The 15,373-nt window shown below is 36.3% G+C and overlaps 3 protein-coding genes across 3 annotated transcripts; 1 reads left to right on the top strand and 2 right to left on the bottom strand.

Moving 5' to 3' along the window:
• The first annotated feature begins 29 nt into the window (after window positions 1-29).
• Window positions 30-2,460, top strand: LOC143461319 (putative oxidoreductase SSP0419). The gene is made up of 7 exons (XM_076959206.1): window positions 30-172; window positions 368-501; window positions 1,241-1,375; window positions 1,514-1,610; window positions 1,747-1,860; window positions 2,039-2,075; window positions 2,193-2,460. Exons 1-7 carry the CDS (start codon window positions 136-138, stop codon window positions 2,413-2,415), a joined length of 777 nt encoding a protein of 258 aa, XP_076815321.1. The 5' UTR covers window positions 30-135; the 3' UTR covers window positions 2,416-2,460.
• A 141-nt stretch (window positions 2,461-2,601) lies between these two features.
• LOC143461315 (kelch-like protein 12) lies at window positions 2,602-7,700 on the bottom strand. The gene is made up of 13 exons (XM_076959200.1): window positions 6,950-7,700; window positions 6,745-6,865; window positions 6,241-6,394; window positions 5,942-6,159; window positions 5,665-5,814; window positions 5,407-5,518; window positions 5,141-5,232; window positions 4,610-4,784; window positions 4,038-4,223; window positions 3,700-3,783; window positions 3,212-3,331; window positions 2,982-3,126; window positions 2,602-2,790 (listed from the first exon to the last, which is right to left on the bottom strand). The coding sequence occupies exons 1-13, from the start codon at window positions 7,012-7,014 to the stop codon at window positions 2,670-2,672; spliced, it is 1,743 nt and encodes a 580-aa protein (XP_076815315.1). The 5' UTR covers window positions 7,015-7,700; the 3' UTR covers window positions 2,602-2,669.
• Window positions 7,701-7,832: 132 nt separating this feature from the next.
• On the bottom strand, window positions 7,833-14,217 carry LOC143461316 (kelch-like protein 12). The gene is made up of 13 exons (XM_076959201.1): window positions 13,995-14,217; window positions 13,769-13,889; window positions 13,310-13,463; window positions 13,003-13,220; window positions 12,204-12,353; window positions 11,988-12,102; window positions 11,690-11,781; window positions 11,351-11,528; window positions 10,153-10,341; window positions 9,750-9,833; window positions 8,941-9,060; window positions 8,726-8,861; window positions 7,833-8,624 (listed from the first exon to the last, which is right to left on the bottom strand). The coding sequence occupies exons 1-13, from the start codon at window positions 14,057-14,059 to the stop codon at window positions 8,507-8,509; spliced, it is 1,740 nt and encodes a 579-aa protein (XP_076815316.1). The 5' UTR covers window positions 14,060-14,217; the 3' UTR covers window positions 7,833-8,506.
• Between the last annotated feature and the right edge of the window lie 1,156 nt (window positions 14,218-15,373).

Below are 15,373 nucleotides of genomic sequence, written 5' to 3' on the forward strand. Positions count from 1 at the left end.
CGCTTCAGTGATTCCCATGCTGCGAACGTGCGAGTTGAAAACAGCCTATATGTCGCTTATTGGCTTTAGATTGTGATCGCAGGAAGATCTAGACAAGATATAAGTCTATTTCAAAGGGTGTCTGCAAGATACTAAATGACTGAATTTGCAGATAATGTCATTTTGGTCACAGGTAAGCACAGAAAGTACAGCGGTATAATCATGTTACTGTATAAACATTTAAGTTCAGTAAATGCAAGGACAAAAATTTGAGAATGTACTGAAAATAAACGCCCAAAGGTAAACCGTTCTGGCAGTTCGATAAAAAAGGTTGTTCCTGACAAAGAGACCACTTTCATAAAAATAATAATTAATTTATGTGACAAAGGCGCTTCCAGTGGCATTGGAGCAGCCACGGCAAAGGCGTTTGCCAAGCAAGGTGCTTCATTGAGCTTGGTTGGTCGGGATCGATGCAGACTTGCTGAAGTAGCTGAAGAATGCGCAAACAATGGAGCAAAAGGGGTAAGACAAGTTGATTCAACTGCTTAAGTTTTGTCATTTAAGCATGGATGGAACAAGATGAGGTGATCTAAAGCTGAGCCTACTTTCCAGATCGTGTTTTGTTAACAGTAGGCTATAGGCCTATTTATTCGTTTTTCTGGCTTAACGGGGATCTCACGATGTTCATGGCTCCACAGTAAATATACTAACTATAGATTGGAAGGTGCGTGTTATATACAGTTGAGTTATCTGGCAGACTAAATTGGATAAGAAGATCCAAAATTGTTCTTAGCTTTTTTATGCCGGCTGCTAACAGCATACAGCATCATTTTGCCCTTTAGCGCCATTATCACATCTGGCCTAAAAGTATTGCACTTAACGGGGCGAAAACGCCTAATGATTGTAGCCTACTGTTTTCATTGAAGTAATTTCCCCATAACTATTGAAATGTTGGATCTTGCTATACGCAGTTACAACAACTTGCGTTAAATTTCGCAAGCTGTATGAGTACCTATTTTGGGAGACGTCTCACCGAGCGTTCTTGTAAAACTAGAATTTCTGCTAAATTAATTTAGCATTATGTCGATGGGTTATCCAACTATAGATGATTCCCACAATACTTATATATTTGCTTTACCACAAAGGCTTGCGGCATATATAATGACACCTCGTGTGTATCTAACATTCTAAATATATTAATTATATGTGTGTACTTTTGTGCGTGATAGATGCTTGGTAGATCATTTCTTTTTTTCCAAAGGTGTTGCAAGTAATAGCCGATGTCGAAAAGGAAAAAGATTTGGACAGAATTGTGCGGGAAACCACGGACAAGTTCGACAAGATTCACATTCTCATAAACAGTGCCGGCTATGCCAAATTCTCATTAGTCAAAGACGTAAGTGATAGTGAATGAAGACACAATTAGGTATTTCTATATCAATGTGTATCTGATAGCCTAATGCTTTATGGAGACTGTTTTGCTACTGTACTTGACAACACAGCCAAGTTTAAATTTTCTTTTTATATTCTTCAGCTTTCCGTTAACGAGATTGATAGCATTTTCAAAGTTAACGTTAGAGCTATTCTGTATCTCATAAAGCTCAGCCTTCCATATTTGGAAAAAACAAAAGGTAAGCGAATTTCGTTTGAGTTGGACTCTGGAGTGTATTTTAGTTAGCTACTTAGCCGAATGAATTTCAAAACTTCGTGAATATCGACTTTGCTTAAAACTTACAAAACGGTTTGCGTGGTGTATATTCCTTCTAGGCAACGTGATAAATATTTCCAGTACAGCAAGCAGCATATACGCGCTCACTAGTGCTGTGGTATACAGTACAACAAAAGCTGCATGCGACCATTTGACAAAAGCTGCAGCTTACGGTAAGTTATCCGAAGATATCTTGTAAGCCTAAGGACTTGAAGCGACTTTAGCATCCTTTTTAATGGAGATGGTACTCTAATTATTATTTATTTTGCATTTTGTGTCCTTTCTAATGGAGATATTACTCCAATCATTTGTTTGCAAGTCTTTTCTTTGGCTAACTGGAATTGTTTTTAGAGTTGGCCACAACTGGCGTACGCGTAAATTCCGTGAAGTAAGTATTGCTGTTGGTGTACAGTATATTCAGTGATGTAAGTGTGAATAGTAAAGTCAATGTGTCCTCCACGCAGCGGATGACTCATTTTATATCTTTTGTCCTTTTTACTTCCAGCCCTGCCGTCGTTGAAACTAATATGTGCGAATACGCTGGCTTTTCTGAAGAACAAACTCAGAATTATTTCGAGACAAATAAGAAAATGCACCCACTCGGACAAAGAAACATTAAACTGGAGGAAGTGGTCGACGCCATCCTGTTTCTGGCGTCTGACCGGGCCAGGATGATTACTGGCACATGTATGAGAGTGGACGGTGGTTGCGGTCTGGCTGGACAGTAGAATCGCAAACAAATGTTCCCACAATAAATTACATGACACAACTTTTTTCAGTAGTAATACCTGGTCAGAGAAAATTGAATAGTGTTAGAGATTACATTGTTATCAATCAATGTGTTTATTGGTGCACAGTTTGCTTTGGCTAAGTCTATAAAATAAATGCGACTACGTATCAAACAACTTAAGTGAACATTTTTAGGTGCACTTTTTGTGACGTGTAAATCCTATCTGTTTTCTAAAAGTACTACTTTAAAGGTCTAAAACGGCTTCCACGATATGGTGATGATATGATGACAATGGTCTAGTTGTTCATCCTTCGAGACAGGGACCCAACTGTTCTCTCCAGTATTTAACGAATACAAAAAGCGTTTGGAAATCCTTAACATAAAACAATTGCTCCATTACTGGTGTCATCACCTCAACACGACCTTTTCAGTGTATCATTATTACCAGTTTTAACAATCGTCTCTGTTGTTATTTACGGCGTAATTTTAGTTTGTATATTGCAAGTATAGTAGGCCTGTATGGCCTTTTAGGTTGTCATTGAAAACGCAACTCTCTTCACTTACCCGAATGCGTAGACTGTGCCGCCAACTTTACACATCGAAGTGGATCCAAACCACGGAGTTATCATAGCAAGATTTGTCCACTGCCCAGTCGTGATGTCGAAGAATTCGGCTGTCGCAATCTGGGTACAGTGATTCTCCCAACCGCCTACATGTAAAACCGATTAATTTATTATATGGCAGTCAGAGCTTGTATACCTGAAACAAAGCATTAACTTCATCGCAATACGCACCAACACAATAAATGCGATTGTCCAACATAACAGCTCCAAATGATGCTCTATTTGAGTTCATATGTCTTGAGGTGGTCCATATTTTAGTAGAGTGATTGTACACATCGAAACGATTGCAAGCTGTAAACGGGTAACGGGTCACACAATGTTTTCACGTAAGTTAGTGTATAAACAGGCAAGCATGCACCGCAGACCCAAAAACTCATTCATTATGCTAGGTTAAACATCATAGGCATGTGAAAATGCGATAAAGCTCAGACCCGTGAGAATCTACATCTATATTTAAATTAATGAATTATAAATTGCTTTGAAAAGAATTTTCTGACAACAATATACTTCATAATTATTTGTACAAAAAGTTAAAGTTCGAGTAAATCTGGACGTGAAGCTCGGGTTCGGTGAATCGCGTGCCGAGCTCGAAGGCTCGAGTTCGAGAAATCGATTATTATGTTTGCAGTGACCGTAATGGAATAAAAATTATCCCGTACTACCATCTTTCGAAGCCCGAGAGTAATAGTGCGATGGTCCTCGATCTTCTATTGACTGGAAACCGCCCAGCAAATACACAGACTCTGTGTAAATGTAAATTTTGCAATGCAATTTGTAGTTTGCAAATTTATATATACAGTAGTCTAAAAGCAATGTCTGCATTACTTTCGATCACGAATCGCAGCCACAAATGAACACAAAGCAGATAGTCTGCCCTATATACAAGATAATCAGTGAAGTGTGTATTACAGTATATATTGTTACAGTATAATTTTCTGTGAAATTTGGTAGCCTTTGCTTATATAGGTGGAAATTAAATTTTTCACTTTTCACAAACCTTTCACAACAACTGTGGCGGCTTCACTACGAGGTCCATTTGGTAATTTTCCAGCAATCTTCCATTGTTTCTTGCCAGGTTCGTAGATTTCGAAATCGTCAGCAATACTGCGAAAACCTGAGCTATGGCCGTCAGAGGGAAACGCAAATATAGACGAAAGCTCTCCACCAAATATCAATATATCACCTATAACAGTTAGTTGACCAGTTTAACCCTAGACAGCCTACCTCTAACTTTAAGACTCCCCCTGGTTTCGGTTAAAATTTTATTTCATTTAATTATAATTATAATTAAACCATTTTTGTATTTATGCGTATTTGTTGCAGATTGTGATTTCACTGGTTCATATTTCACAAAAAAACTGCTATAGCGTGGTTGCATTCATTAAGTTATTTTGTTATTTATTCAAGTTGAGTGCTTGGAGAAACTTGTATCAAAATCCAGGATGAACACGCTCGGTATCAATCATAAACGAAAAAAGGTTATTTATAATCGTCATATATTACAGACATAAGCAAGTTAGCTAATTTAAAAAATGCGGGTATGGCTGACGGAATTATGAGTAATCTTACCAAATACACAATCAGCTGAAGCTTTTGCTCTTGCTTTAACCATAGGTGGCATAGGTAGAAAATCGTTGCCATCGAAAAGAGTAACTTTGGTCGAAGGGCCGGTGTCGCTTCCACAAAATGCGGTACCATTTCCAAAAGAAACGGGGGTGGAATAACTCAGATCGGGTTGACTCTGCTGTGTCAAAAATATTTTATATTAGTTTAAGCTTGTTTTTCAAACCCCCTTTACAATCACATCGTACGAAAAAGCTTTGTCGCTCGTAACATGACTATGAAATTAGATCTTTACACGTCAAACATTACTACAAATTATTTTCATAACAATAACAACATCACCATATCAAAATTATCTTCGTGAAAAATTCTGCAAACCATCCATATAGGATGTGTTGGAACATAACGCATCCAACAATAACTAAACTTTCTCATCCAATCAGTTTGTAAAAACACCAAATTTTTTACTCTAATTGTTATACACATAAATATTAGACGTATCACTAAGGGCAAATATAATCAGTTTTTATGAGTTACCGGTAAGTTCCACCTTATCCACATTTCCTTTGAAGGATTGTACAAAATCAGCCCCAATCCTCCATAGCAGAGAATAAAATTGTTTATTGCACCTAAATATGGAAGCAAGAGCACAGCATAGATAAAAAGTGACAAGTTTCTTCTCACATACACACACGCGTGCACCATAAACACTTTTTAAAACAAAAATTTAGTAATTTAAAGCGGCAATGAGAGAAATTTTTGTCGTTGATCTTCCTTAACTGACGTTAAAGCAAAGTAACAACCTTTCTCTTGTCCTCTACGTAGACTTTGAAATTTAAAACGGTTAGGATCTGCATGAAAATGAAACGCATCTTCCACCAAATCCCTGCACTCTGAAGATTCCCTTACCAGTGCCTGTACTTTGGAAAAAAAAATGTTACGCATCTTGTTTGAGTGAATACCACTTTAACATTATCGTAAAAAATGAATTCAACTACAGTGGAATATCCATAACACTAATAACGAAATGCAGGGGCAGGATTCGCTGAAACAATCCTTACCTCGGTCCTTACTTTATCCGAGAGATAATAAAGTGAAATCAGTTGAAGTCTGACGTGTATGAAGAGGCCAAAAAAATACTTTTTTCTATTTTCGTCATCATGTTTAATCCATATAAGAATTGCTTCAAACACTTTGCATTCATCTTTAACCTTAAAATCAAATGTAAAAGAATATTAAGTAACGCGCTTAAGAAAAAGAAAGGAGATAGGCTTAAGGAGAAGATGTTTGTTCACGTAGATAATCTGAAAACTATTTTTACAAAACTCGTTTTGATACCATAATTTCATCAGATGATATCAAGTATTCTAGTTCAGCTACTTCAAGATTACAGAAGTCGGACTGAGTGGAGACTTCTTCAAAATTTTCTTTTAAACACTTGTTGGCTTCAACGACTACATTTTCAAGTGAGTACAGAGAACCAAGATCACGAAAAAACAAGCAGGTTGAAGGTTTCAGAGCTTCCACTAAATATTCTTTGATGATATCTTGCAACTCTTTAAGGTAAAAGTTTTTTGAAATTCACAAATTTCGGACTAATCACATGTTTCTTCTAATTAATGGGTAACAAATTCTACCTAGTATTGTCAGTAAGGAAGCAGCTTGCAAAACTTCTCCAACATTATCGTCAGTCAATGTTATGATGTCTGTGTAAATATAATCTAGGATAAGAGTCATGGCCGATGGGGTAATCCCCTTGATAACAACAGTTTTTTCTTTTTCTTCTCGCATCTACGCAAAAGAATGAGTTTGAGGTTATTTATTAGTGATTGAAAATTAAAACGTTTTTTTTTCGGCAAACCAGCATCGCCACAGCTTGCAACGTTTGACGTGTACAACGTTTAAGCTGTATCAATTTTTTCGTTACTGTGCTTCTGACGATGAAAAAAGTGATATACTGTACTACTAATACTGTAGATAATGAAACTGTAACAAAATATCAGTAGCCTAGTGCCTTTGCTAACTTATTGGCAAGCACGGTAAGAATTCTATAAAGAAACAACCGATATCAAATATATTTTAACGGTCTGTTATCAACACACGAAATACAACAAATACCAATTAGTTTTTTTAATTCTTGCCTTTGATGAAAACATTACGTCAAAGTATTCACTGCTGGCTGCCAAAATATTTCGATGCGTCGGGAATTGCTTGTCAGACACAACGAGCTCTACATCGCAGAACTTTCGGTTCGACCTTTGACTGTTAAGCAAAACTTATGAAGCAATTGACCATACAAGGAACAGTGCTTTAGCAGAAGCACATTTCACACTTTTATAACGTTACCTGTTGAGATTGCTCAGAATGTTCAACGAACGTCCTATCTTTTGAATCTTTTTTGTAGACGTCATTAATTCAATTTATAGTAGGTAACAGGCTGGCTAATGTAGTTAGAAACAATTTAAAATTCTGAACAAAGGCACAATAAACCTGTTCATTTATCAATTATGGATTTATTTTGACCTTAAATCTGTCTTTGTTATGCGATTTTGACCGCAATAACCCAACACAAGCAACTACAAACAAAAAGAACCTTACTCATCACTTCCCTTGCCAAAATAAACTAGTTTTAAATAAAGCAAGTTTACTGAAGCAGGACCCAGGAAAACATGACAAAAAAATGCGTAATTAACCTTTGCGTTATTTTCCCGGGAGCTGTTTTGAAGTAACGTGAAGTACTTTAAGGAATACAAATCTGGCCTTCAGTAATTTACTTTTTGATAAAAATGAGAGAAGAAATAGAGGCCTAACGTGGAAACTGGAGAAATAGATGTAGGTCTATTTATATACTGTCCACTAATTTCCTTATAATTAATATTTTAATTGACATGATATAAAAATCGACTATATTTCATCTAGATCACACGACTCGTATAAAGGACGGGCGGTTTGTGTAAGAAGGTGCGGTATAGAGTTATATCCTAAGGCAAAGAACTGATAAACTACTAGTTTTTTTAGTTCAAGTTAAAGTTAACTTAAATGTGGTTTAGGTTCAGGTGGTAAGCTAACTAAGTAACTATGTTGCAATTGTCAGGTTATAGATTAACAAGGAACTGAAAATAGCTTTAAACGCTTAACTTTACCTGTAAAATAGAGACAAAGAATGTTTAAAATAAATATAGTAGAGCCACATTTCTCATTTCAATGCTGATTTCTCTTTTCCAAAATCGGTATTGTTTGTCAATCCTTATTAAGCTTTTGCATACTTTCAAAATCTTTTCTTGACCTCAGCTATAGCAATAGAAGTTGATTTTAAACATGGCTCTGGCTGGATCCGTAAACTGCAAATTTGTTATCACATGTAAATTGTTCCTGATTTGGAAAAATATCAATTTTGTTGTTTAAGGCGGCTTTTATGATGTATGCTCGAACTCAGTCGGAAGGTGAGAAATGGTGCCATTTAAGTTTGGGTTCTCCAAAATTAAGGTAGACATCTGTCCTAGGGTGTTCGGGAGCATGCTCCCTCGTTTTCTGCGTGAGGTTGGATGAAGCTACGCTGAGAAATGCGGATACGATTAGATGAGAAATGTTGTATTTTTAGCTTATACTTATCACAATAATTAGAACAAAAGCCAATCAAACAGGCTTGCACGCATAAAGCATAATACAGACCGATATTTAAAGTATGTTAAACGTGTCCCCATGTCAACTCCAAAATTTGATCATTTCTTCCTTGTATCATTATAACCGAGTTATTGTAATTATGCGACCACGATCGGGTAAAAAAATTTACGATAATGTTCCTGTGAAAGCTTAACCTTCTTTCCGGAAGTAAAAGTATAGTTTTGCTTTAATTAAAAGCTTTTTGTGAGTATGTCAGTAGTCGATCATCTGCTCTCTTGTCTAAAAAGACCTCCTTGAAATGGAAACGATTTGTTGACATCTGGATACGTTTTGATCAACTTGAACGTTACTCCATCCGTTCTGCCCGGTGTTTACCGAACACAAATGACTGTAAGGCCTTTGATTAAAAATATGTCATGGTTACCGCTAGATCATTGCTGGATTCGTAAATAAAATCGGTTGCTTTTAAACATTATTATTGAATAACAATTAATGTACCGGAGAGCAAATATTTTGCCATCACAGTGGCATATAGACGATGGTCCACTCCACGCTGCAAAATTTGTCCACTGTCCGGTACTAATGTCGAAAAATTCCGATGAACTGACCTGAGAATTGCTGTTCTGCATGCCACCTAAATATGTATCGTATCTTTTTTGAATCTGTCCATAAGCCTTACTCGTAAAAATCTGAAATAACTTAAATATACGCACCAACACAGTAAATACGATTGTTCAGCGCTGCCGCTCCAAACGCTGCTCTCGCAGTGCTCATATTGTTAGACGAAGTCCACAATTTGGTAGAGTGATTGTAGACATCGACAAGGTTACATGCTGCAGGTCAAAGAGTGGCTATCATAGTTAACGGTATTGATATGATGAAACTTCATTGTTGTTTCAAAACTTTAACAATAAACATACTGCCTATCACTGGTCGATTTACTATGCATTTCGGAAATGCTAAACAAAACTGCAGAAAACAATAATGGTATTACCGCAACGTTTGTTAGGTGTAGGCTACAGTATATGTTTATCGATTAAAGCATATTTAAAGATATATAACTATATATAATTATATATATAACTATATATATAACATATATAGATATATAACTTTATATAGGGTTGGTCACAAGACACTATTTTTATGCCATCCGATTCCATCCAGTGCGCATACTTGACATTAACACGCCATGTTGCGTATGGATGTAAATATCATGATTTTAAATTCAAAACATCTTTTCGTCAAAGTCATGCACTTACTGCTTTCGAAAAATAACACTATATATTCCTACAAGTGAAAAAACAAGAATAAATCAAAAGACAGCTTTTCTAGTTTACAATTTTTTTTAAGCTATATTATTATAGCTGAGTGTGCTAAAACACTGTCCTTAGTAAATGGGACAGACTTCATGCCAGCTGTCCCAATCAATCTCATTCCCGTTGGCAACCCTGTATATTATGATAAGAAAGAAACCAATTCCTGCGATAAATATGAAATAAAACATATTCACAGCATGTACCTTGTTTAACCTGCATGCTAGCGTGGTAACCGGGCCTTGGATCTGGTATTCTGTTATTATAACCTCCCAATAAGTATATCAACTCTGTGTACACAGAAAAGGTTATTACGATTAATTTTTTTATGGCTGACGTATATTTGAGAAAATCGCACGATACCAAAGTACTTTTCTAGCATTAAAACACATCCAATATGTGATACTTGGTAAAACTAAACATTATTTTAAAGCTGCGACACTCACCATTCGGTCGGTCGGTCGGTCGACCGGTCCTTACCGGTCAAATAAACTGATATTCAGCAAAATGTGTACAATAACAGCAAATGTTGTGAAACGCGTCATGAGTGCATATTTTATCACAATGTTTCCAGTAGCTCAGGTTGTCTATAAAGTACATATTACATACCATTAACAACCACAGCGGCGGCTTCACTGCGAGGCCCAGTTGGAAGATTTCCCCCAACTTTCCACTGTTTCTTGCCAAATTCAAAGATTTCAAAATCTTTGGCAATTTTACAAAAATCGGAGTGTTGATGACGACGGGAGGGGGTCGTATGAAGAGTCGAAAGATCTCCTCCAAAAACCAGCACATCACCTATAAAGTGCTTACTTAATCAAAAACATAATCTGAGATAAACACCATGATGAACAAAACATGTGTTGATCATAACACGATCTTATGGCTTTCTTTCCCTACTGCTCGTTATTTTTGTTGTAGTTGTGGCTCTTGTTTGATTTATTTATGTCATAAATAGACATTGCAGTTGAAGTGTTGTACCTGTCCTATTGACTGGCCATATTAGATGTTCAAGCAAAGGTTTCTTCTACTTGGTAAAGTTGACTTTCGGTCTTTTTCGTAACAAGCTTTTTTGTTCTTGTATGCAGTGTGGAACATGTTCTCTGGTTACTTGTTCAGTATCGATAAATATCTTTATTAGAGCGTTAACTAAATTCTATTTTTGCATACGTAACTGATTAACCCACCAGGGAATCGGTAACCAGCTTTACGCTGGTGAAAGTTGTTTTCTTTTTGCACGGTATCATCGGCTGGTGCGTTTCGAAAATCTTCGATTGTTTGGATAAAGATGTTGTTTCAGATAAAGGTTTGTTATGGCAATCTCATGAGATCTGCGTGACCGACTGTTGTGGGATGGTTATTAGTGTAAAACGGTCCTATACTTTTGTTAAAAATTTTAACAAACATGACTAAAACTGAACTTTTTATAGGAAATCGCCCAAAATCTTCCGTAGTGTCTGAAACACATATACGCTTATACGTTTGTTTTTTTATTTTGGTAATTGTTTTCAGAGGAGCTTAGATTGATAAAAAGTTTGAGCAAACAAACGAACTCTTATAAAATTGATACCTTGATTTGTACCAAAGTTTCAAGACGAATTCATTTAGCTCAAAAGTCAGTAGAGTAGAAAATACTTTATCAGGTATAATTTGAACAACAAAACACATAAACTAAAACTTAAGGATATGAACATAAATCCCGATTAAACATATTTCTTTTTCCAATAAAATAATGTAAACGAAAAGTATAAACACCTTGCACAACAAAATACCAGCTATAGGTAGCTTAAATAGCTGTTATATTTACCACGTATGCAAACAGCGGATGCGTTCATTCGAGCCACATTCATAGGTGCCACAGACTGAAAGTCCCATCCAGTAAATAGAGCTACTTTGTTGGTGGGTTTGCCGTTTTCCATACCGCCACAGAATAAGGCCCCAGCTCCATACGGAACAACGGCAGAGGATGTCAGATCATGGTTACCCTTAGCAAAGTGTTAACAGTGCTAAAGAGCTTTAAACAGCGACAATGTAAATTACATGATCTTAAATCTTGCAGTGTTTGTAATTAAAGGTAAATTATAACAAAATATAAACGAGAAAATATTATTAAACAACGTTTTAATTTAAAAACAGAAATAGCTACCGATCTCATTAACGTAGTCCATGTTTGATCAGAAGGTTTGTAGATCACAATTGATAATCCTCCAAAACATAAAATAAAATCACTTGTCGAACCTGTGGAAGACATATTGCAAAAAAAGACTTTGAAACACGAATAAACATCTAAACGAATAAATAAATAAGATATAAACATCTGCTAGTCGCAAACCAAAGAGAATTTTTGTCAAACAACAATTATGCTGGTCATATTACCAAGGCACAAATAACCATTAACTGTAGGCTATAAATAACAAAAAATAGTAATTTTAAAATAATTTTACCAGGGTTGTTTTGCCCTTTTCTCGCAATTTGCGATCTAAATCGCAAAGGATTTGCATGAAAATGAAATGCATCTTCCACCAAATCCCTGCACGCTGACGATTCTCTTACCAGCGTCTGCAAAGGAGTTTAAAAAAGATTTAAAAAATAAAAAATTCAAGTTCCAATAGGGTAAAAGCGAGCTAGGTATGGTAAACAGCTATGAAACGTATACTTACCTCAGTCCTAACTTTGTCTGAGAGATAATCTAGTGAAATCAGTTGAAGTCTGACATGTTTAAAGAGATTTTGAAAGTACTTGCTTCTGGTCTCTGTATCGCTTTTCACCCATCCAACAACAGCATCAAACACTTTAATTTCACAGGCAACCTGGAGAACAGACAAAACAAAACATGAAAGATTAAATTGTTTTTGTATTTTTTGAAAATATAGGCTGCATTGGATATTCCATTCCATATTCCATAAAGTTGCAAACAAAGCAACTAGCGCAGGAAATATAACTATTTATTTACAATATACGAATACTAACATGTTTCGGAAATGAACATATGTCCTTCATCAGAGGAAGAAATAGATGTAAATGTTAAAACCAGTGTTGCATAAGTATTTATAAAGACCCTGTACGATAGTAACAGCAAAGACGCGGACGGAGGAGACGCCTTCAAAAGGACTTTTGAAGACGCCTTCAAAAGGACGCGAAATTTTGAGCTTAAGACAAAACGATACAATAATCGATAAATAGGTGCAAAGGCATCGTTCAAAATAGCAGGCTGTGATGATAGCAGACATTACGAATGGCAAGGTGCAAAAAACATTAAATATTTGCTTGAAATATTAAAGTTCTCCTTATGATTTAAGTCTACACATGATGGTAATTCATAATATGATTTTTGCGGAATATTTGCTTGCTTGATCTAAGCGCTCTATGATCTATGTATCAAAGTTGCTTTGTTTGCAACTTTATGGTATTTAAAGTCCTCTTCCACTCTTCCTACATTATATCATTTTATATTATTACCGTAATTTCATCAGATGATATCAAACTTTCCACTTCAGTCACTTCAAGATTGCAAAAGTCAGCTTGAACGGAAACTTCTTGAAACTTCTCTTTTAAACATTTTTCAGCTTCAACGACTACATTTTCAAGTGAGTAGATACGACCAAGATTGCGAAATGACAAGCAGGTTGAAGGTTTTAGAGCTTCCACTAAATATTCGTTGATGATATCTTGCAACTCTTTAAAATACAATCCTATATTGTTCTACTCAGTGTCCAGCTCACTAGAAAAAAAGTGTTATGTGTATTTGACAGGTCGTTTTATTTACCTAGTATTCTCAGTAACGATGCAGCCTGCAGAACCTCTCCGACACATTCGTCGGTCAGTGTTATGATGTCAATATAAATAAAATCTAACACAAGCGTCATCGCTCTAGGGGTAATCCCCTTGATGGAAACCTTTCTCTCGTGCTGCTCTTTCATCTGCTCAAATCAAAGAGACAGGGAGATAATTTTAAGAACTTGTGTATAGAGCAGCACTACACGCAAAAGCTTGGTATAATCATTAATCGGCTATGACGCACTCGAGCCAAGCAAATTTCTACTTTATGGCACTGTTTATCATAATGAAACTTGAAAGACGAAAAATTTCACAAGGTTACATAACACATCATTAGTCGTCAGCAGTCACCAAGTTTCCAAACCAGACTACACCACAGTAAACCTTCTATAAACTAAACCAAAGACGAGGAATAACTACTAATTCTACTTTTCCTTTTAATTCTTGCCTTGGAGGAAAACATGGCGTCAAAGTATTCACTGCTGGCTGCTAAAACATTTCGATGCGTCGGAAATTCCTCTTCAGCGACGACAAGTTCAACATCACAGAATTTTTTGTTTGACCTTTGACTGTACAGTGGTGAAAAGCGAAACTTAAAAAGCATTTGACCACACAAGGAACAATGCGTTAACAGAAGTACATTTTACACCTATAGTCTATTACATTAGGTCTACCTGTTGAGTTTGTTCAGAATTTTCAACGAACGTCCTTTCTCCTGGATTTCTTTTGTAGATGACATTACTTGACTTTGTACGTTACAGTCAGCCAGTTGTATTAACAATCCTTCGAAGTTCCAAATAACGAGTGATAAAAACTACTTATTGTTTCACTGTAGTTTGCACATATTACAGTTCAAAAGCTTGAACAGATTTGACTGCTTTTTTACTTAAAGCCATTTATTTTTTCTGCTCTGATCAAGCGCAATACAAAGTCAAACGTCATCAACATCGTAGGTTTGAACACTTTCCGGCGGAATCAGCTTCAGCTAAGCATTGTTTACGCGTCTGTCTGATGGTCAACTGGTGTCAACTCGACTCATGTAAATGACGTAGGTTGGCATTAGAAGCCGGTCGAAAGGTTTTACCCCAATATCACATGATATTGATGACTTAACCGACTTCTAAAGCGATAGGATAAAAATGGCAAATTCATACGAAACAATAAAAATTATCTTGTTTTAGTATCCCCAAAACATTTAAATAAGCTATCGTAGCCCAGTTATTGCATTGCAGTACTCATTTGTGTGCACATTGTTGTTCGAAAGCTGGCTTTGTTGAAAACAACGCTCTTGAGTGTTGACGTTTGGAAATTTTAGCAATTAGTCTGAGGGCTGAGGCCCCGTCGCCAGTACCGTGTTCTAGCTGAACTTCGACACGCTTTCAAACTTGGTAGAAATTAATTCATGGAGTAAAGAAATTCGTATGTGAGATGCTTCTCTGACCAATTTCGACTCGTCCATGTAAAACAAGTCACAAAAACATATTTGCATGGCATCTTCAAGCTTTAACAAGCCATACTGTACAAATTCTCTCGATAATATTTTATCCTTGTTATAAAAACTCGTCGCCCATTTGTTTACACCGTCCTTTACCTCAAACTTATCACGAAGCAAAGTTTTGATAGGAGCTGATTCGTAAAGGGTCTATAGTTGGTTTACGCTATTATTAAGTTATTCAAAGTTGGCCTTCGCCCTGCCATCAATTCTTGCTTTGGGCCCCGAACTTGCTAAGGCCGGTCCCGCTTAAGCTATTCACCTGCGTAAAATCTTAACCATCCGATACATTGTTAAGGATGGGCGATCAAGAAAAGCTTGCACTGACATAATCTGTACGATTTCAACAGAAATCATGGGATGCTATCACTGGGTTGCCCAAGTAAAAGTTAATAGAAAATCTCAAGTCAACTCACGTGTGATGGGATCGTCATCGAAATTATATTTAATAACATTCTCTAACTGCTTCTTTGCAAGCGTGGTGCGATCGAAAAAAAGAAGCTCGGGAGCTAAGATTTGAACTTATAAACAGAATAGCACTTTAGCATATAGTAAGATTGT

Source organism: Clavelina lepadiformis, chromosome 5 (assembly GCF_947623445.1).
Source record: "Clavelina lepadiformis chromosome 5, kaClaLepa1.1, whole genome shotgun sequence".
In the NCBI taxonomy this organism is placed as follows: domain Eukaryota; kingdom Metazoa; phylum Chordata; class Ascidiacea; order Aplousobranchia; family Clavelinidae; genus Clavelina; species Clavelina lepadiformis.